Genomic DNA, 22,563 nt, shown 5'->3' on the forward strand with positions numbered 1-22,563 from the left:
CTGGTTTTCCTCTTTGAAGGCTCCAAAACAGGCACACAGAGAGCTACCTAGGTATTTTTGTGCATTAGATAGGGTGTGTGGGGAGAAAAGGGAAAACAACCAGCATACAAGTCATCCCCTCCCAGACCTGTGCCTCCCTTTTCCAGGGCAGTGTATTGCCACTCCTTGAAACTTCTCCTAATATTATGATGGAACAAATAGGGCTAGCAACAATCAAATGTAAAAGCAAATCTGCTTCTTCTTTATTAAGAAATCCTCAAAATCACCACCTGAGGCACTTATGAAAGGCAGATCTTGTCTTTTCACATAGCCTTCAAAGCAGAGAAATCTCATCCTAGCCACTGAATATGTCACAGGAGATGAACATATTTTTATAGTGTCTCAAATTATCATGGAAATAAGGTTCCATATCCTGTGTGCTACATTTAACAGGGAACACTCTGGAGCAGTGCAGTGATGAGTGCAAGAGCAGACCAGCATTTCCATGCAGGAAACCATCTTAATAGTCCTAATTATATTCCTAAAATATTACCTCCTTAAAAACTTCAGACAACACCTGCCAAGGGCATGTGATCAGGCTTAGAGCAGCCAGCAAGGAACTCAGCACAGCAACCTCCCCAGCTTCTGCCGAAGAGATGGCCAGCAAGAGGCAGGGAAGAAAGGGCAGAAGCAGCCAGCATATGTCTGCCCTCAGGCACTTTATAAGTAAATGGGCTGGCAGGGAGCCACTTAAAAAGCATGATTACAGCTTTCCAGAGATTGAGGTTAGGATGTCAATGTGCAGGAAAGGTTGCAGGTTGAAACCCTCAGAATTCCCACTTCACTGAAAAAATAAAGATGGAAGAGTCTGAGATTTTTTTCCCAATGTCTCTCTTGATCATAAACTGCATCCAGATCAGGCCTAGAGCCCCTAGCAAGAAGGGGCATCAGTCAGCTCAGAAGCATGAGTGGCCTTTCTGCAGCCACTGCACTCAGAAGCACTGCCTTCAATAATCCAGCTTCTATCTCATGAGCTGCTGGGAAAGAGAAGGAGGTGTCCTTGGCCTGTGGTGGGTGCTCAGGAGATGCTTTTGACATCTTATGTACAAAACCTTTACCTTGTAGTCATATTTTTAATTACTATTCCTCAGGAGTTCTGGTGGGTGAGAAGCTGGACATGAGCCAACAATGTGCACCTGCAGCCCAGAAGGCCAATCCCATCCTAGGCTACATGAAAAGAAGTGTGGCCAGCAGATAGAGAGAGGATACAGCACTCTGCTCTGGAGTGCTGTATCCAGCCCTGGAGCACTCAGCACAGGACATGGACCTGATAGAGCAGGGCGAGAGGAGAGCCATGAAAATGATCAGGGGGCTGGAACATTTGTGCTACAAGGACAGGCTGAGGCAGCTGGGGTTGTTCACCTGGAGAAGAGAAGGCTCCAGGGAGACCTAATAGCAGCCTGCCAGTACCTGAAGGGGGCTACGAGAAGGCTGCAGAGGGACTGCTTGCAAAGGCCTGCAGGGATAGGATGAAGAGCAATGGTTTGAAATCAGAGATTAGATTGGATGTTAGGAACAAGTTCTGCACCATGGTGGTGCTGGAACACTGCAACAGGTTGTCCCAGGGAGGTGGCTGAGATATTCAAGGTCAGCTACACATGCTCACATCTATTTCTATAAATGTATATTCTTGCTACACTCTATTTGTTGTGGTGTTTGACATAGCTTTGCTTGGGTTCATATATGTACTTAGGACTCTCTTACATATGCTACCTGTATTTTTTCACACCACCAATGGAGACACAGTTACTAGCTGCACTCTACTTAGATTTAAGGGCCCAGTGAAATACAAAGGCAACAAGCACAAGTACTGCAAGCGAGGAGCTATTCCAGAAGCATCACTGCCACGTCCTGGCTCCTTAGGAGACCCTGCTGCACACTGACCTCCAGCAAACACTGTTCCCTACTGAAGAAAATGCATGCTGGAAGGTAAGGAGAGAGGCACAACACAAGGTGCCTGTATAGATCCTAAACCAAATTTAGGACAGATCCTCCAGAGCTCATGATGGAAAATACCTGTCCTACAGCTGGGACACACAATGTGTCCTTAGAGAAAGGACAACAGGATCACACATGTCCTGCAGCATTAACTCAGCCCTCACAAACAAAAAGCACAGTACAGTGCAAGACCAACCTCCACCTAATTCTAGCTACAATTCTAAAGTCTGCCACATATAGGAACCAGAGTAACAGGTAACAGCACCAGTTCCTATGAAGAAATATGTTGTTCATTTGTGTGTTCTAATACAGGTGATGCCAGAACCTCCTGGTGCATCTGCCCTCAGGACAAAAGCATTTCAAGCAGATGCTACTGAAAGATGTGTGTAGAGCTTCATAATAGTCCCCCCATGTGTGAAAATAAGGATGTTGCTAAGGGAAGGCAGGGAGACATGGATGGAAGTCTAACTATCTTGTGAATAAGGTTATTCCACATGCAGGAGTCCACTCAGATCCTGTCAGTGGACACAGCTTCACCCTTCAGAAAGCAAACCGAAGAGCATGGAAAATACAAAGCAGCTTTGCTCTCTACAGAGAAGAGAGGAAGCATCTTCTGCCTCCAAAAGTTTAACCTCTTTTTTCATAATTCACATGTGCTCAAGAAAGCAAGATGTAAATAACCAGAACAGCATCCAGTACTGAAAGCAGCTCTGCCACCAGTTTGCTATGTCAGCCCTAGAGAGGTCTCCAAACAAGAAGAGTTTCAAGTAAGGGCTCCCAGCTCTGCTCTTGGAGAAATGTCAGCATTTTGAGAGAACAAGAGGATGAAAGCTGAAAGGACTAGTCACAATTGTCATGCCTGTGGTGGGGGAGAGGAGGACTCTAATCATGTTTTTGACCTGACTGCAAAGACAGTTGGGCTGAGAAACACCCTGAGTGAATGAGACAGAGTGATGATGTAATGTCTGCTAACTGGGAACAGTGGCAACCACTGATGCAGTACCAAGCTTCCCAGCTTCAGGAAGGGATGATTGGAGTGGTTGTCAGGAATCAGGTTATCTACACCAGACCTGTGCTATCTAAAGCAATGCTTCCTCAACACCACCTGTACAGACTATCAAAGTCAAGTGACCCAGAATCCTGTCCTCTATCACCTCTCAGCCTTTGTTTCCTGTTCTGGAGCCATTTCTTTCATATGCTTACAATGATTTTTTTCCCCTATAAGCCTTAAAGAGAACTATTTTCCCTGCACCTTTAGAAAGGGTTGTTTTGCATCTTAGTAACACTATAAATAGCACTTTGCAGGCTTCTAGGATTCCCCTAAAAGAAAAAAGTAACACTTCCCCTTCAAATCTTCCTCCAACCTAAAAGGAATGTCAAACAGCTTGTAGTGCTCCTTCTGCTGCTGATCAATACAGACTCTTACCTGAGGGCTTTTTCCTATATCTAGAGTGCAGAAGGAGCGAGAGAGCACTTCCCAACATGGTCATTCATTATGGAATACATGAAATCTATTTCAAGCTTCCTCATGAAATTTTTAAAGGCTTTCATCTGGCCTAGTTTGTGCTCCTGCGACAGGCAAAGGGAAGACTGGAGGTTTCTTACCCGCACTATTTCACAGTCAACATTCAATTCTGCTGCCACAGCTTCAATTTTCTCTCTGCAGACTGAGCCCAGGCTGGTCATGCCATTGTCCCAGTACTTCTTTAGGGTAGCTAAGTCTCGGTCGCTAAACTGCGTGCGGTCCTGTAACTGTAGGATAAAAACCGACACCGTTAGATTGGGAAACACTCTGCTCCTGCTCTTCCTCTCCTCTCCACAGCCTTGCTTACAGTAAGACACACATCTTGCCCTGTCTCCATGGCTTGGCTTCTCTCTTAACACTCCCTTAGGAATCTGGGGTGGGGTGTAAGCAGTACAAGAGCTGCCTGGGATTTGCTCTCAGGGCAGTGGCAGTGCTGACACAAGTTTCAAACCCTTCAGCTTTGCTTCAACCCCACCTGAGCTTTTTTCCTTTTAATTTGTTTTATCTCATTCTGTAAGGCCTCACTGAAAAATAACTCTTTTCCCCCTTGTGCTGTTTACTCTCTCCACCCAATTCATGCAAATTATTCCTTAAGGCCTTTCAAGTTTCTCACCCTCCCCCACCTAGGGATCCTTTTATCTTGCTGCAAACTACAATACATGCATAATTCAAAGGCTTCCAAGTTCCTAAAGGGAATACTTTAATGTTTATTTGGTAAGCTTCAGAGTTTAAATTGGTTCCACTCTTTATTTGCAAGTTCCCTGACTCTTTGTGTACATTGCTTGAAATATGTGATAGTCAATTACTGATAAAAGGAGTAACACTGAAAATCAAATCCCAGCTATCCATCACTTCCTGACCTGCTGGGGGCACACACTACCACTTGCTAGAGTTTAGAAACCTTATCCACACCTTCTAGCCCAGAATTTTAATTGAAACCTACAGTTTCTCCATGGCACCCTGTGTTTGTCAGTGCCCCTGCCCTTAGGAGTACAGAAAGTCACCACCCAAGGCTGCACGAGGGAGCTGCAGCCATCTTGTCCCCAATTTGTCATTATTTCTACAGCTGAAGGTTTTTTTAAGACATAATCATGACTTCAGTAGCAAGTATCTGGGTTTGCTGGGTCAAAAACTGTTAAAAGTTAGAATGAAGTAACTTTAAAAGGGGGTAAAAAGCATTTGTGCAGCACTAGGATCCTTCAGCTAATCCCAGGTGGTGCAGCACAAACAAAGTACCAGCTACACTCCAACGTAACCCATCGCTCGCTGCTCCTAGGCACTCAGGTGTCTTCTTGGCTATGATTTCACACATTCAAGCACAGGATCAGAGCAGCTCTTTCCCTCCTGCCCATCCATGTCAGGGAGGGAGGTGCAGCAAGCCAGTGGGCTGCCTGGAGCAGGCCTCCTCCAGACTTGAACACCGAGCAGCCAGCAGCAGTGCCAGCACGAGATGCGCTGCCAGCCCGCACGCTGCAGCCAGTTTTGATCTAGAGGTAATGCAGTTGGCACACTTCAAGCCTGCTCCAGGACGAGCAATGAAGTGCAGTAAGCAGACTTCACCTCAGGAGCACCCTGCTGAGCAAAGCTAAATCCCTGATGCCCACTCACCCTTAGCAAATGCCAGTTTTCCTTCTATGCCTGACCTGAGTTCCTCCTCCCCACAAGCCATTTTCAAAGAGCAACAGCACAGTTCTCTCCCGAATCACTGCAGCAGAATCCCCCTCAGAGCTGCTGGCAAAATGGATTGCAGTTTCTGTAACTGATGGTAAGGGCTCCTGCTCTGCTGGCAGGGAGTTGGCCAGCCAAGCACTGAGGAAAAGGAAATCCCTCATGGTGGGGGTGGAAGGGACCTATGGAGATCATCCAGTCCAAGCCCCCTGCTAAAGCAGGGTCACCCACAGCAGCTTGCCCAGGATCACAATGTACAGATAGGTTTGGAATCCCTCCAGAGAAGGAGACTCTATGACCTCTCTGGGCAGCCTGCTCCAGTGCCCATCACTCTCAGAGGAAAAAAGTTTTCCCTCATTTTCAGATGGAATGCAGAAAGGAGCCTGACAGCAACTTAAACTGTACAAAGGAAAAAGTCACTCTGGTGCATCCTGCTGTCCTGAAAGCTCAGGGCAGCTGCACCTTCTAAAGTAGACTGAGTGTCTTTTAAACATAAATAAGTAACATTAGCTGTTTGTTCTGGAGAGTTCATGCTGACAACACCCCACCACTCACACAGCTAACTGCAATCTGCACTTATCAGGAAAATAAAATAGAGAATTTCTGCATATTTAATAAGCACAACTTAAAAAAAGCCTCAGGAACATGCCACAGAAATTGCCCTGCCACAGCAGAGGGCTGGAAGGAGAGCAGCTAAAGGAAATCTGCCTAATACTACTGCAGATGTGAGGCAGCAACCCCAGCTAGTGCTGTCTTTTCTCACCTAGCTTATTGCAACAGTCAGATGAGAGCAAACCCCAAGGAAAGCAGAGCTGAAGCTGGAGGAAGGTCAGATTTCTGCTTGCCACAAGATTTTCCCTGCTGCTTCTACTGAAAGAACACAGGGCAAGAATATGTGCCAAGAGAAAGGCTTTATATTTGCAGTATGAAAAGGATCCCATGTTAGACACAAAGCACACAATGACTGACTAGAGAGAGATACCAGAAGTATGGTACTGCCAGAAGGGTGCAGAGGCTGCTCAGCTTTTACTTTCTGAACCCTGGGAAGTGTCTTTCCAAACCTGCACTCAAAGAAGCAGTGTCAGCTCCTTGCCATTTCAGGGGGGTACCTGTTCATTCTGATTATCTACTCCCAGTGTTTTAACAAAAATCTCGTTAGCTAATTCACTGCTCAATGGCTGTCACCTCACAACTGCTGTAGAGCTCTGCTGCAAGAGCAGGGTTGTAGGCACAGCTGCAACAATTTAGATGAAAATTTATCATAGAATGGCTTAGGTTGGAAGGGACCTAAGAGATCATCTACTGCAACCTCCCCACCATGGGCAGGGACATCTCTCAACTAGACTGGCTGCTCAAGGACTCATCCAACCCGGCCTGCAACACTGCCTGGGCAGCCTATGTCAGAGTCTCACCACCCTCATACTGAAGAGCTTCTTCCTCAGATCCAGTCTGACCCTGCTTTGCCTCAACATCAAACCACTCCCCCTTGTCCTGTCTCCAGACACCCTTATGAAAAGTCTCTCTGCAGCATTCCTGTAGGATCCCTTCAGCTATTGGAAGGCAGCTCTAAGGTCCACCCAGTGTCTTCTCTTCTCCAGGCTGAACAACCCCAGCTCCCTCAGCCTATCCTCATTGCAGAGGTGATCCAGCTCTTGGATCATCTTTGTGGCCTCCTCTGGACTTGCTCCAACAGCTCTGTGTACTTCTTTAGATGAGGACACCAGATGTTTAAAGTTACAGAACTCTGCTGTAGCTAAATTCCCAAAGAAGTCTTTTGCAGCCACTTGCTGTAGAAAGGAGGTGGGGGGGAACACACCACAAACAAACAAACAAAATCCCAAAGATTTTATTTTAGCTCCCTACCAACAATAATCCCTAGTGCTCCAGATGACAATTTGATGTTGCAGGTACTGCCACATCAGGTACTTCATCCTTTCACTCATTCCTGAAGAGCCTGTGCAGAGCACATGCAGCACTCTGATAAGGAGCACAGGTCAGAGAGGGAAATGAAGAACAAGTTTTTTCAGTCAACTGATATGAGAGGAAAAAAATAACAAAAAACCCAAACCAACAAACACAACAACCCCACAAGACACAGCACATGAAACAGTTCAGAAAGCAGGAACAGAGCTGAGGGGGAAATGGAGTGCAGGTAGGTAGAAGATGGTATGAAAAGTCGCAGCTCCCTCAGGGCTGAGAGGAGCAGCCCTAGTGAGATGCCTGGTTCAACCCATCCTGGCAAACTCAGGGTGTTCTCCAATAAGTACTTCTCATCCCACTTCACCTTGTCTGCTTTGGAGCCTCTGTCTCATTTTTCTACCTTTTTTTTCCCCCACCAAGACCAGCACTGAGTAGCCTACTGAAAACAGCTAAGCAGGTAGGACTGAGCCTCTGAGAAGCTGGATGCTCACATTCTGGCAGTGGGTGATGACTGTAACACAGCTGGTAGGTCTCTGCAGCAATGGAAGAGAGGCTCTATCAGCTTTCTGGACTTGAAGTTCTACCAGTGCCCCAGAAGAAAGACTCTCAACATTTAAGGTCTCCAGCTCACAAAGAAGTTGCTAACAGGGCAGCAGGTCACTGTATTTAGTGACCCACAGGAGCCACCTGCCTGCCTCCTGCACACAGTGTGAGCTGCTCTATGGTATCTCAGAGAGTGCTGAGGAAGAAAGTGGTTTACTTACTTTGCTCTCAATTGCTGCACCATCCTAACAGGATCAGACTCAAGCCTTATGCTCACTGATGCAAATGACACTTCAGCTTGCCCAAAATCTCTATCCAGACTAGTTGCCTGTGGGTAACTGGCTGTGCCATATGACTATTCATGGATTTCTTGGGGAAATCATAAACCATGTTCAGTGACAGGATCATCCCCTTGATGAAGATTATACCCAAGTGTGACTGCTCCATTATGAGCTGCTCCAAAATTACATAATGCTTTTACAAAAGCCAATGACTTCTGGGAGGAAATGAAGGGCAGATTTCCTCCCCTGAACATGTAACTCCAATTTAGTATCATGCTTAGTATCATCAGAGGAACTGAAGAACGAAGAACCCACAGCCCTATAAATGTCACAACATTCATGGCTAAGCATCAGTTAGCATAGGAAAAAATACCAGAAGATAAAAAAACCCCTTCATATTTAAGACAACACTTTCCCCATGTGAAGACAAGCCAGTAATTCAGTCCTTATTTTAACTTCCTTCTAACAACCATAATGATACTATTCTCATTTCCCCTCTTCACATCCCCTGCTTGCTGATTCAAGGCTGGGCTTTATCCTCAACACTGTTAACTGTTTGCTGAGTGCTTTAGCAGCCCTGCTGCCCACACTTTGAAGAGCAGAGAGCAGCTTCCCCCAGCAGAAAATAACCCATCAACTGAAACTGAAAAGCAGTCCTCGGGAGCAAATTGCATCAGCAGCTCTGCCGAGCGCAGGGTTAAATCCTGCTTATCCCCTGACCCCTCGAGTGTAATAACAACATTCTTGTAAGAGATGACCCAGTTTATTAGAGAATTCCTGGCACTCTGCCCAGCCCCTCCCAATACCCACTGTGCAGGCAATATTTGTGGTGCAAATCTGGTGCCTATAATTGGTATGAATAATTGCACTGCAGTGGAGTGTCCTTATCTTGCCTTTTATTACAGCCTGCTTTTTTAGCTCAGTTTGTATGCGTGAGCCGAAAACGTTTCAGGCCACATGCAGAAAAAAAGCCAGACACCACCTTCAGGTTGCTAATAAATGAGGTGTTCAAAAGATGAAAGAAGTAAGGCTTTAGTATAAATGTAATCATTATTTGCTTTATGCTGCAGCTGAGCATTTTGTGTCAAAAATACATACACTTCAATTGCAGTGAAATCAAATCCAGAGTTGAGTTCTGATGTTCTGTAATGAAGTGCTTCAAGGTAATGGTTAGTTCTAGCACACAAACCTTACACCACAGATTTTGGGCACTACTGCTCAGAAACTCTATCATGGAGCTGTCAGCAGGTTTTAATTTCAAGTTTCACAACTGTCACAAAGCTGCTCCCTTTCTCAGTGACACCCAGCCCCCTGATACAGGACCAGTCCTGCTGCTCTGGCCCCACACTGATGCTCACACTCAGTGCAGTGGAAAGGAAGCCTCTTGGCAGAACTGTGCTGCCTGCAGACAGGCACACTGCATGCACTTCCACTCAGCAAAGGCCCAAAGACTCCCAGGCCATGCACGATTCTCCCAGAGGGGAACGGAAGGTAGCTGGTGGCTGTAACTACCAAAGAGCTGGCACATGGACACTGCCTTCCCAGAAGTCTTTACAGTTCCCCTCTCATCATATGAGGAGATAAATACCCAGCACAAAATAACTTCAATCTTCTAAGAAGAAATGTACCTGAAGACCACATGCAAAGCAAATGACTAGGAGAGAGCTGCTACTACCACCTACCAGCAGTAGCAGCTCTCTCCCAGTCATTTGCTTTGAAGATACAGCAGCAAGCTGCACAGCCTAAAGGCAAAAAGGTGTTTGGAAATGGACTGCAAGCCAAAGGCCAGCTGAAGACACACTTAAACTATTACTGCAAACACACTGTGAGTGCACAAACTGTTAGATTTCTGGAAGAGAGACTTTTTGCATCTTTCCCCACTGGCTGGGTAAGCTTGAAGTTTGATCTGATGGAAGCAGAACTAATAAATATTTCATAGTACACAGCTTGAAAAGAGCTGTAGCTGCTTCAACACTCAGCCAAGATTGCATATGTTCTCCTAATATGTGTTTCTAAACAAAACACAGCTAGGAAGGAGGGGAAAAATAAAAGTGAGACCAGTGCAATAGAATAGTCTAGCCAAAAAACTACACTCTACTACACACTTCAGTTATCTCACTCTGTGATTCCCAACCTACCTTCCTACCCACACAGACTGGCAGCTCACCTCTCCTCTTGAGATTTTGAACTAGTTTGTTAAAGAGTGAATATTCAGCCTCAAAGGAAAAACAGCACCAGGATAATTTCCTCTTTGTAATTCTCTTCAGCCATGGTTTTCACTGCAATTTTTGAATCCCTGTTATTCTTGCACCTCTCTGAAAACCCCCAAAATCAGTACTTTCCTAAGGTCACTGCACTGCCCATGCACCATGACAGGACACAGAACCCTGTGATTTCCAAAGACATTCTCATGAATAGCTGAGGGTGGTATTTCTGGACTAACATTCATTAACAGACAGGATGACATCACTTCACAGCAGAGCTGAGCAGACTAGAAAGACTTTCTGCAGAACCACACAGTTTCTATTTCTTTCTTGCTGCAGTTGAAGGACAGGGCAAGGAAAACAAAACATCAAGGCAAAAGATTACAAATTCAGAGCATCTAAGAGCTGATCTTCTCCATTTGAAACCAAAGACAGATCAGCCTTTTTGCTGTGTGAATGGCAGTAATTGCCATAATCGCACTCCTACAACTCCATCCATGCTATTTCTGTTCCCTCATGCTCCTTCTTCAAAGGAAATTTGTATCTGAAACGGAAGTTTCCTCGGAAGTAGGATCCTTTTCCCTCTGTTGTCTTACACCTGTGTGTGTAAGAGCAGTTTCAGTCTCCTGAAAAAGGCTAATTAAGCATTCAAACTGAAGAAAATGCATCCACAAATCTGGAAACAGATGTTGTCCAACTGCACTCTATTAACCAACAGGGTGGAGTTTAGTGATTAAAAAAGGGAAAGGAAAAAGAGTTCTCTAATAACCATCCTTAATAAGCAGGCACTTTCATATCCTTGAAGGCTTCACATTTATTGCAGAAATCCCTTCTCCAACTTGTGTCAGCTATCTGGAATGACCACCAGGTCTCAACAACCTACCCGGTGCTGGGAAGGAGGGGACAGCATCCTATCAGCTCCCTTCACTGCTCCCAACCACAGGCTCCTGCTGCCCACTAAAGAACAACTCAACAGAAGGATGCATCTGACAGGTCAGACACTTGACCTGGGTTACCTTGGAATTAGGTACTGGCACCACTGCTAGGGATGGGGTGGCAGTGCACCAGCAGGAAGTGGCGGGGTGGGGGGAACAGTGATGTGCTATAAAATCAGCCCAGTGAAACTGTACTCTAGGACACTCACCAGATGTCTGAAGAAGGTCATTTAAGTGACAGAGGAAAGGTGCCTTTCAGAAAAGGGTTACATTAAAGACAAGCTCAAGAGAACTAGGACTTAGGAGAGAAAATTGGGGGAAAAAATAGAATAAGCAGCAAGAGCATTTGTGTCAAACAATATGGTTCCTCTGGAAGATGCTCTTGTGAAGTGCTCTCTCTGTAAACAGGAATAAGGGATACTACCAAAGTCTGCAGAAACTGGAAGGATGCTACAGCTGAGACAGTCTGGGAGCAAACACAATGGACATGGCAATCCTTAAGACTCCTACCTACACACTGCCAAATCTCACCTTTTGACAACCAAACTGAACTGAAAATAATACAAAGGGAAAATCCCTGAGCACAGCAGGGAGAAGGCAAGAGGAGCTTCTTCCACTACCTGACATCACTGCCACAGCAACATGCATGATACTGACAGCTCAGTGGTTTGTGGGGGCTGATGGGCTAGGCTTGCTCATGAGGATGACCATCTCCCTAAGTTATTGCTTCTGATAGACCTGGCCTAAAATGCAACAGCCTCTTGAAAGCTTGGTTGTACCACACAGCCTGCAGGTTCAGGGCATGTCTGCATGGTAAGCAAGCAGAATTGACCAGCTCCTCAAAAAGAGGCTGGCAGACCACCCTTGATCATACACACTGAACAGTAAGCAAACAAGAGCTGCAGAGAGGGATCCTCCTGACAAAAGCTGCTTGTGTTGTGGTTTGGAGCAACCTGTGAATTCAGGACACCAACATGGCTGATTCTGCTTAATGAGAAATTACTTTCATGTGGATAAAATTAGACTTGCTATAGCTACTACAGATAGCATGGCCTAAATCTGTGCATGTGTGGAACAGCTGAAGAAGGAATTACTCTGGTAAGCATTCAGTTGCCTCACCTAACAACCATTTCACTTTCAACATAAACCCCACATTCTGAGCTCTAACCTCTCAGTCCTTCTGAGTTCATGTGTTGCATTTCAGCTAACAGCACAATTCATATACCTGGGCATCATTTTACTTGACACAGGATTTCACCCTTGACCTGCTTTTACAGAGCTGCACCAATTTTATTAACTGAAACTATACCTGCAGAAAATGTTTGCATTAGCCAAAGTATAGAGGGGAAAAAAATAACCCACACAAGGTGAATAGAAGTGACATTTACACAAAAGCATTTGTTACACTTCATTCCTTCAGTTGGTGTATTAGACACTTGAATGAAAAGATACTTACTGCTCTTTTTCTGGAACAACCTGTAATCCAAGGCACAGTAAGGTTTCCTGAAATCTGTGGAGGAAAAGGAGAAGACAGAACAAAACAACAGCAGCTTAGGATGCCATGACAGCTAATACTGAGCAGCTTTCACAAGACTTCAATACTGTGCATTCAATTCACAAATATAATGTGAGGATACGGGGGGGGAAGTGCTTTTCTAAGTGAAAATGCTTTGGTAGAACATTAACAGTTACTTGAGAGCCCAACAGCCAAGTTCTGACAGGTATGATGCCAAACAAAGTCAACTTTCTCTCAGTATAACTACTTCAAAGACAACACACATGGGAGTGTTCTAACCTGGCTCTGTCACAGAGGCACAAAGGTTGGGGCTTTTTGGTTTGGGTTTAGTTTTTGAGTGAGATGGGCAGGTATCCTGCACCCACAGCTGTAACTCCAGTCCTAGTCCAAGTGAGACAGCTACCATGAGCTGCAGAAATGCCAAGCTAAAATGCTTGTCCAGAAAGATGCTGTGTCCCAGAAACAGCAATGTCTGGTAGATGCTAGGGAAAGTTCAAAGGTACTGCACCACTTGTGCCAGTGCTGCACCTTAATTAAAGTGCTTACACCACCTGAGATCCCTACAAAATCTCTTCTCAATTCACCTGTAGATTTACTGTCCCAAAGTCAGGGCACTGGCACAAACCAAGAGCCAAGGCCCAGCCAGGTGCTGGTTGCTGTGTCCCTGCATTACTTGAAGCCATACTCGAGCATGCTCACAGCTGCTGTCCTTCTCTGAGCCCCACAGGTTCTCCCTGCTCATGCAGCTGCACATGTTCCATCCCAGAAATGAAATGGAGGAACTCCTGTGACAAGGAAGGGTTAATTCTGCTTCTGTTGCAGGGGTGAGTGTCAGGAAACACCTCGTTCAAGGCTCTTCACAGAAGACTATTTGTCGCCCTAACAAAACACTGTGCTGCTCAGAGTTAGCAAGAAAAGACCTGCTCTTGCCTTCAAAAAATCTCTAGGGAAGTAAATAAACCACTTTGAGACATCCAAAACATTAATAAGTTTAAAAAGGAGTTTCATTTCCTCAAACAAAGCAAACTCACAGCTCATTTATATACAGCAGCATCCTTGAAGTGAATCTTAAATAAATACATGTGATAGCTGTTATCCAGATCCTATTCTGACACACTGGCTGCAAGGCTTAGATCTTCCCTTGAAGAAGGCAGGGCTAAATTAGTTAACTGTGCTTCAGTGGGTACAACATAGTCATTAAAAACACACAGACTTTCAACAGACTTTCTGTAACCTTGGGGTTGTGGGGAGGAAACTCTCCCTAAGTCCCGACTCAGCCTCGAGGAGCAGCAGGAATAGCCTCCCTGGTTTAATATGCTCAAAGCCAGACTAAGAGAAGTAGGTTGAACAATTTGTTTACTCAAACTGCTCAGGCATTAAAATTGATCACTTGATTCAATTTACTCTTAAGTTACACTAACATGAATTTGATTAATTGACCCAGTAAGGAAGCTATAACTAATTGCTAATTAGATACCCCACCAATGTACGACAGTAATTACTTCATCACAACACAAATCACACAGTCCTGACTTTGAAGAAGCATCTGCTTGGATGTTTAACTACTCCAATAATCATGTAGCTCAGGTTTAATCTATTTTTAAATTTAGGAAGATTTCCCTGAGTTTAAGGGTTTTAATTCCTGTGCTGATGGATAAATTAGCTAAGCACAGGCAATAAAATTACCAGAGACTGACTACATACAGGCAATAAAATCAACAGAGACTGACTAGATGCAAGTGTTGCCCTGTGAGAGTCCAAAAGGATTCAGACAGCACCTGTCACAAAATCTGTGTCTCTGGAAGCTTGCTGTATAAATGCTCCTCAGCTGTAAGGGGAGTGTCTACATGAAATAGCCAGCCCATGGACTAAATTTTCAAGGGGAGGGTTGGAGGAGGGGGGTTAAACTAGTGCACAACTGATGATTAAACCAAACCACATTATCAGCCCAGCAGGGTACACTCTTTGTTGCACAAGACTTTGAAAGCAGCAGGTGACATTTCCTTGTCAATGTGGTAAATGAGTGTTGGAAGTGTCAGTGTCCTCTACTAACACCTCTTCAGCTACAGAACTTACTTCTGCATTGTTCTGGGAAGTGCTGAAAACTCTTAGTAAGGAAGGTGGTGATCTGGAGAAATCAGCACCCTTGTTTCTTCAAGATACTAAAGTGTGTGGCCAGGCTGTAGGACACTTCCTCTGCAGCTTCCCCTGAGCCATGATACTACAATGTCCTGACCCTGCAGCTTTCACCCTGTTAGAAATTACCCAACACTGGAGTGCCGTCTCAGCACGGCTGCTGCAAGCAATGTGTGAATCAACAGCAACCCATCCAGTTTTTCCAGGGTTTGAAACTGTGGAAGGGGATACCACAGGAAATGGGAGCTCACTCAAATCCAAAGAACAGGGCACCTGAGAGACTGGCATGGAAGTCAAAGAGGGCACAGATGAATTCCTCATTCATAAGAAAACCAGGCATGTTAGTAAAACAAAAGAGGTACAGAGATGTCCTTGTTCTGATCCATATCACACACCACAGGGACAGCTAAAATGTCACCTACATAAACTGCCCTCTAGCTAGCTAAAGACTCTGTCCATGCCTTCAAAAATCCCAAATCAAAGTTATTTCAGATTTCATTTCAAACCTCAAAAAGCAGTTAAAAATACATCCTCCTGATGCTTGTTCAAGAGTGAGATACCCAAATATCAATAATGTATTTCACTTTATGAAACTTCAGAACCATTTCCACTACCATATGAACTCTTGCAGCTTTCCTAGCCCTTCATTAAACAGATGAGCCCATTTACAGCTTTGCTTCTCCTATGAAACTGGGGTGTCCAAAGCAAACAGCACTTAATGAATTTTAGAACTCAACTGAGAAAATACTGACAGGCTCTCCAAGAGAAAGGAGAAAGGGGAAGAGCAGCTTGTCTAAAGTGCTCATCTTAGAAAAGGCCATAAATAAGAACTGCAGATGTCCCCTCTACTGCACAGAATCTCCTCCAGAGTGTTGTGGCAGTTTCAGGCTAGGTCTTTAAAAGTTTTTCACAGATCTTGAACAGAAAGTGGTAAAATGTAAATAAATTGCTATGGGGTGTAAAAGTGAAAATGAAGCTAGTTCTAAACAACCCATTGGCAGAGAATAAGGAACTAGTTGTACCAAAACAATCTCTCTCTTCTCTTGCTTCTTTGCTCTGGGAGAGACTAACTTGCTTCTGCTTGATCTTGGCTGCACTGCTGTTGTGTTAACTTCCCTGCTTCTGCCTGTTGTCCCTTGTGTACAGGGGGGTAGGGGAGGAATTTCATCCCACCACAAGTGTGTATGGTCCTCAAGCCTCAGGTTTCCCAAGAAAAGCAGTCACTCTAGTGAAAAGTGGCACACACTTGGCCTCAAAAGCCTGCTTTCAAATCCTCAGGGAATAGGAACAAGTCAGAAAATAAAGTCAAAAAGGGCAAAGGTGCTTCACACAGTGCTGTTCCCCACAGTGGTGAGCAATGCAGAAGGAAAGGTGGGTTGGTGTTTATTTACATGGTTCACCTTCAGGATAAATTAGAGGTACTAAGAGGCAAAAGTGTGCTATCACATCCTGCCAGCCTTCAGACTTCTACCTCAGTGTTTCTAGACTATGTCATACCAGATGGCATAAAAATCCATGAGGAAAAATCAATTTGGATGTTTCCTGCACAATTCTCTCACCTATTTATAACCCAAAATAGAAGAACCTAGCTGTGGCTGTGGTGCAGCTCATTCTGAACATTTTTCTGTTCTTCAATTACCTGCATTTAATTCTCCCCTCTCAGGATTACTGAAGGGACTCTGTCACAGGATGAGGAAATAATGGGATTGAATGTAAAACTGATATTTGAATTAGACACTGTGAGGAAGAGCTTTTGCTCACATAGTGTCTCCCACCATCTGAACAACCTTGCAGGAGCTCCTAATCCTTAATAGAGAATAGACCCAAGAGACTGTTAACTATACAGGGGGTACAAGCAGTGCTGCTGGAAGAGCTAATCCCAGATAACATTAACAGGGGCAAGCAACTGTACAGCTCACAAATGATCCCTGTGCCAGGAACAACCAAGGGCATCACTGAGACGTGCACTGGCAAGCCACGTCAGGACAGCACAGACTTGAGCATGCCTCAACAGTTAAGGTATGAAACTCTTGTGGCCAAAATTTAGCTATTCCATTGATGAAACCCACACTGATCCTCAATATACTGCTACCAGGGCAGCCATGGGCTCAGCTACACAGGTAGGAGTGCTACCACACTTTAGTCCCACCTACATCTTTGTTCAAGAAGGAATTCTCTCCACTGCGAGAGGTAAAGGGAGCACGGCCTGCAGAAAAGTGAACCCAGCTACCACCTTTCAGGGAAAACAGTGCTTCCCTACAGTCTTGTCTTCAAGGGATGAAAGCTGAGAGAAATTGATTCATTACCTGGTAGTTATTTTGGTTTTGTGACAGCCTCAGTTGATTTGAAGACGTAAAATGAGGAGAAAAGGTACTTCTTGAGGGATGAGCACTGCTGTACAGTGTACTGGATGTTGTATGCAATGAGGTCCGTGCAGGCAAGTGGTAGTCTCTGTTATGATACAGAACATTGTCAGGCATGTCCCTGGCATTCACCAGCTGTGAACTACAGCTGGCGTTTCTTCCTGGCCCAGCCAAGGCTGCACTTTGGTTCTCCACTCGGACAAAACTGCTGCTTTCACAGTATCTTGAGTAGTTCTGTATTTGTGCTCCCATGGATGCCAGCTCTTCTTCTCTGGCGTACTCGTCGTCCACGTCGCCAGTCTCCATCGCGATGGACAGACAGCTGCCCTCCGTCGAGCAGTGCTTCTGCGCGGCGCTGCCTCCCACCACTCTTTGAGGTTGATCTGTAACTGCCAGAGAAAAAACTTCCCGGATTTCCAGGTTTTGTGTGCTACAAGAAGGGTCCCTGGGATTAGCCCTTTGTCCAGGGGGCACGTGCGAGGAGAGAGACGCGTGATCCGCTTTTTGTAACCTTTGACATCCCATGGGCTCAGCTTTGCAGGGCCTGTGGCATATCATGGGTTTCTGAGGTAAGACCAACTCTGCAGTCTGGACTGAGGAGCCACCATAGCTTTTTTTAGTGTGACTGTAGATGGAGTTTGCAGAATTCAGCACGCTCGTTTGCCTAGACAAAATAATCGTCTTTTCCCCCACCAAGAGGGAAGCATTCTTACAGTGCGGTACCTGGCGCCCTAGGGGGATGTGCTGCTGCTGGAACTCCGAGTCGCCTTTCCCTGGCAGCCGGGGAACAGAGCTTTTGTGGAGCTCTGCCACTGAAGCATTTGCCTGCTTGGTGGATCCTTGCCTGCCAGACGAGCTAGCAGGACTGTAAATACCAGTAACTATTACATCGTTATTATTAGAAGAGGTCCAAGAAGGTTGCTGACTTTGGGATCGAGCAATATTTACCACGTTTCTAACTGCTGCTTCTGGAGGCACTGAGGGAGTGGTAGGGACAGTCCCTGGGGGAGTGCCTCCATACTCCACAGCACTCTTGCTGCTCATCTTCCTTCGTTTATTGCCAACCCAGGTCTGCAAACAACAACAACAAACAAGCAAAGCATTAAATAAGCAGAAAAATTAGGCAACTCCATTTTGAAGCAGAGCTGATGAAATGTTCAGTGTTCAGGTTGAGACCTAAGTTTACAAACATGTAAATCATTCACTGATTATGCAGCATCTGAACAATACAGGCTGGAAATCCACGACTCTCACACTTGGGATTCATACACTAGCACAAAAGAGAACCCAAATTGTAGCTCCACAGCCCCAGATTCTGAAAACTCCTGAGACTGTGCCATGCCTCCTGTACCAAAGCTGTGCTTAAGATGCATTTCATTGACATAGCTGTGGCTAATTCCCCCTGAGTTTCTAATATCTAGCACCCTGGGATGCAGACCCATCACTGAGGTTTGTGGCTAAACTTTTGTAACCACATAGCTGAGACCTTCAAAACAGCTTTGAACAGAAACTGCCAACTCCTAGATTTAGACAAGAGGAAGAAAAATAAGAATTCTGTCAGACAGCTACAAAATGATTTGGTGAAGTATTTAGACCTATGGACTACAGCCTTCTCTGCCAGTTGCACAAATCAAGACCTGGGTGTCAAAGCCTGCTGTTGAAAGACAACAAGATTAGGGCTACTGGGATTAGATCCAAACAGAAGTTTGCTATCATGGACATTTCCAAAAGTGGCAATGACAGTTCATGGTTCTGTGTAAGACAGCAGTGCAAAAAAACCTTGTCAAATACAGGCACTATGGCAGACATGCACAAGTCAAAACTGCACTGCTGCTCTGCACACACAGGAAAGCCTGTCCTTATCACATTAAGATATAGCTGAAAGAATGAAAGGGAAACATTAACTTCAGTATTTCAAGATAAAGATTCAATCTGGTGGAAGAATCAGTGTTCACACTGGAAGTATAAGCATTAGCTGACTATTCCTGGCAATCTGCATGATCAGAGAGTTAAGATTTGCTCAATTCTTTCACCAGTGCGTCTGCACTCAGTGGTGGAGTGTGTGTCCCCCCCCATCCTGTGGGGTTTCAAAGCTGTATAGGTGTGGTACTGAAGGACATGGCTTAACAGTGACCTGGCAATGCTGGATTAATGGTTGGACTGGATGATGCAAAAGGCCTCTTCCAACCTGAATGATTGTTATGGTATAAACAAGAAGATACAAGCGCCAAAGAAGGAGCAACAGTTTTGGCACCTGCTTATGCTGGTTGCCAGGAGGATCAGATACACATCAGGTACACAGAGATACAGTGAAACTGTTCACTGCACCACACCGAGCATCATCTGCTGCACACCTAAGACCAAAGCAAACCAACATCTCCACATCCAGCAACCCAAACCAGTTGGTTTAACCAATAAACTCCCTTTCTCCATAACAACCAAACGGCACTGCACACCTGTCTTGTGCTTCCATGTCATCACAAGGCAGGAGGAAAGCTTTCTGCACATAGGAGTGCCTGCTAAGGAAGCTAAGAGGTTTTTCTACAGGAAAATACGCACCTCTCCCATACAGAAGTACACTGAAGTCTCCCTTCCATTTGACCCACTTTTGCTGTCCTGTTTTACAAAATGCCTACTGCGAGGCACGATTTGTTGCACACAGTAAAAACTCAGTTACTAGCAATCAAATTTTTCTGCTAGAAAGCCAATTTAAACACAGACATTACAGCACAGATCTCGAGCTACTTTCCTTCCTTGCATAAAACAAAATTAGGAGATTATTTTTGGTCATTTCTATCTTGTAAGTTTACTGAATGAGCAGAAATGATAATTAAATAGCTGTACTGTAAATTTTGCACTGGGAAAAGAGATTTCATCCCCAACTTTTCCAACTGGTTAGAACTAAAATCTGAAGTTTTTCTTCACAGTTCCCCTAAAAAGAAATGCAAATGACTTACTAGCACTACCAAGCATTTGGGTGTCCAGTTCCTGGCTCCCCACCTCATGAGAGACAAGGAACTACTGGAGAGAGTCCCAAGGAGGCCACAAAGATGCTGAGAGGACTGGAGATCTCTCTGTTGAGGACAGGCTGCAAGGGGATCTGCCCAGCGCTGATCAATACATAAAAGTCAGGGGTCAAAAGAATGGGGCCAGACTCTTTTCTGTGGTACCAAGTAACAGGGCAAAGGGCAACGGCCACAAACTGGAACACAGAAAGCTTCACCTGACCATGAGGAAAAAGAATTCTTTCCTGTGTGGGTGCCAAAGCCTTGGAACAGGCTGCCTAGAGAAGTTATGGAGTCTCCTTCTCTGGAGAAGTTCCAAACCTGCCTGGATTGTGATCCTGGGCAAGCTACTGTGGGTGCCCCTGCTTTACCGGGGGGGGTTGAACTAGATGATCTCCAGAGCTCCCTTCCAACTTCCAGTATGCTGGGATTCTGTGCTATCTGCACAGTGCCAGCTGCACCCGAAGAGTCATTCTGCTAGATACTGTGCAAAAAAGGGTACTAATCACTTTCCAGGAGTTTTATAGGGAAAAAATAAAAGATAAAAAAGAGGGCTATTAGGAGAGGCAGAAAGGAGGAGTGTCAAGAAGAGAAAGGTAAAATCATGTAAAGATAGTACATATGCAGATCAAATGCTGGGTCTGTTTCCGTTGCACTTCACAAGTAGGAATAAAGTTTAAGTATTGCACATAATGGAATAAAACTGAAGAAGATAATCTATGATACATTACTGCAGTAAGGGAATCAGAGAGGGAAAGGGAAATACGAAGACAGGGAGCGAAGGAGGACTGCAAGTAGACAAGACTGGCTGCCTCCTCTAGGTCCTTCAATCAGAATAAAAACAGCAAATATAGGCCCTGACTGCATTATCAGCATCCAGATTCCTGTTACAATTGTCTGTTACAGGCAGTCTACACTTCTGGCTGACTTTCAGAGCTTCCCACCACCTGAAACTTGGAAAGCTTCAGTATTTGCAGAGCATTTTGTGGGTGAGAATTCCAGACAAGAATTAGGGAGCAGGAGAGGTGGTTGTTGTTGTCAACACATCACTGGTACATCACTTGAAAAAAAACCCACAGACAGGTCTTACTTCTACCTCTTCAGTGGCCAGTGATGCAGAAACTTCTGGTAGCTCCACTGCTGTTGTTATTTTTTCAGCCAATGCCTCATGATTTCTATTTCTGCTCCAAGACAACAGCCATTTTGTTGTCTAGTGTTTCACAAAGGGATTATTATTTCCCTTCCCATGGAACTCATAGACTTTGGAAGAGCTCCTGCTAGCACTAGTGACATTCTTTTATAAGAAAAGAATGTACTCACTGTAAATGACCACAGGGGACCACAATATTAATGATTGTGACATAAAATACAAGTGTGGCAGAGTGTGTCAAAAGAATTATTGCCCCCAAACACATCAGGTTATAGAAATTTGTTTAACTTCAGAATAGTTTCCTAACAACATGACTACATTGCACAAGGTTTCTATAGGGCAAGCTAAGTTGCAGCTTAGTAAATACCCAAAAAACCAAGACATCATCAAAAGACAAACAACAACCCAAAAGAAAAACAAAACCAAACCAACCAACCAAAAATCATTCCTTGTGCAATCCAGGCCCCTGGTAAATACAGCAATCATGCAAAAACATTTCCGTGAAAACAAACCATAAACAGGCTCACTGGATAACAATGGACATGTCAGACACACGTACTGAAGTCTGATTTAAGACAGGTATGAGGTTAGAGACTCCAGTCCCCTAGAGAGAATTTTATGTAAAGAAATGAATGGGTATAACTTTAACATACAGATTTGGAAGGCCTCAGTACTTACCCTGACTACACTGAAGTCCAGTTTAGTTTCTTGTGCACACTGTAATATGAGCTGAAAGCAATTTTTACTCTGATTTGTCATTCCATTTTCATAATAACGCTGCAATATCCTTTGTTGCTCTACAGTAAATACAGAACGCAGATTCATCTAAAAATAAAAGAAGATACTCTGAAAGTTGGAATAAAAACTGTAACACTTGCAGGACGCACAGCCTCTCAGTTACACTTCTTGTGGGAACACTAAGGGTGGGCACATTTTCTTTACAGAGTCCTTTACCAACACTTTGACTTACTTTCCCCCAAAGCCTGTTAGAATCAGCAGTCCTTTGTGACAGGCTGGAGCTGCAGAGGTGAGCTGCATGTTTGCAACAACACCGACGGCCTGTCGTAAGTAAACAAGTATTACATCTTCTTGTTCAGTCCAAGAGACCCTAGCTCCAGAGAAAAAGTTTCTCCCTTAAAATAAAAATAAAGGCACAAGGCAAAACAGAGTAACACCAGCAGCTCCGGGTCTGGTTCCCCTCCCCTACCAAAGGAAGGCACGAGATCTAAGATGTATCAGCACTGGCACGTCCCTCTTGCGAAGTCACAAGGAAGAAGGACTTGAAACAAAGACCAACTTGAGGAAAAAGAACTCAAAGAGAGAGGCTTTAGGCAGTGCTG

At 44.8% G+C, this 22,563-nt stretch overlaps 1 protein-coding gene across 4 annotated transcripts in view; it reads right to left on the reverse strand.

Annotated features, from left to right (window-relative positions):
• The window catches only part of HDX (highly divergent homeobox), a 39,600-nt gene that overhangs the window by 11,328 nt on the left and 5,709 nt on the right, over window positions 1–22,563 (reverse strand). For 3 of the 4 annotated variants that reach the window (XM_068157657.1, XM_068157656.1, XM_068157655.1), the window contains exons 2-5: window positions 21,902–22,048; window positions 17,012–18,139; window positions 12,510–12,563; window positions 3,583–3,729 (exon numbers count right to left, since the gene is read on the reverse strand). In XM_068157657.1, coding sequence (XP_068013758.1) covers window positions 3,583–3,729; window positions 12,510–12,563; window positions 17,012–18,139; window positions 21,902–22,048 — 1,476 coding nt within the window. The remainder of the gene's footprint in view (window positions 1–3,582; window positions 3,730–12,509; window positions 12,564–17,011; window positions 18,140–21,901; window positions 22,049–22,563) is intronic. The other variant, XM_068157659.1, reaches the window with a different exon arrangement.

This window comes from Melanerpes formicivorus, unplaced genomic scaffold (assembly GCF_026170545.1).
Source record: "Melanerpes formicivorus ecotype bairdi unplaced genomic scaffold, bMelFor1.0.p_v2 SCAF_37, whole genome shotgun sequence".
Taxonomy (NCBI): Eukaryota; Metazoa; Chordata; class Aves; order Piciformes; family Picidae; genus Melanerpes; species Melanerpes formicivorus.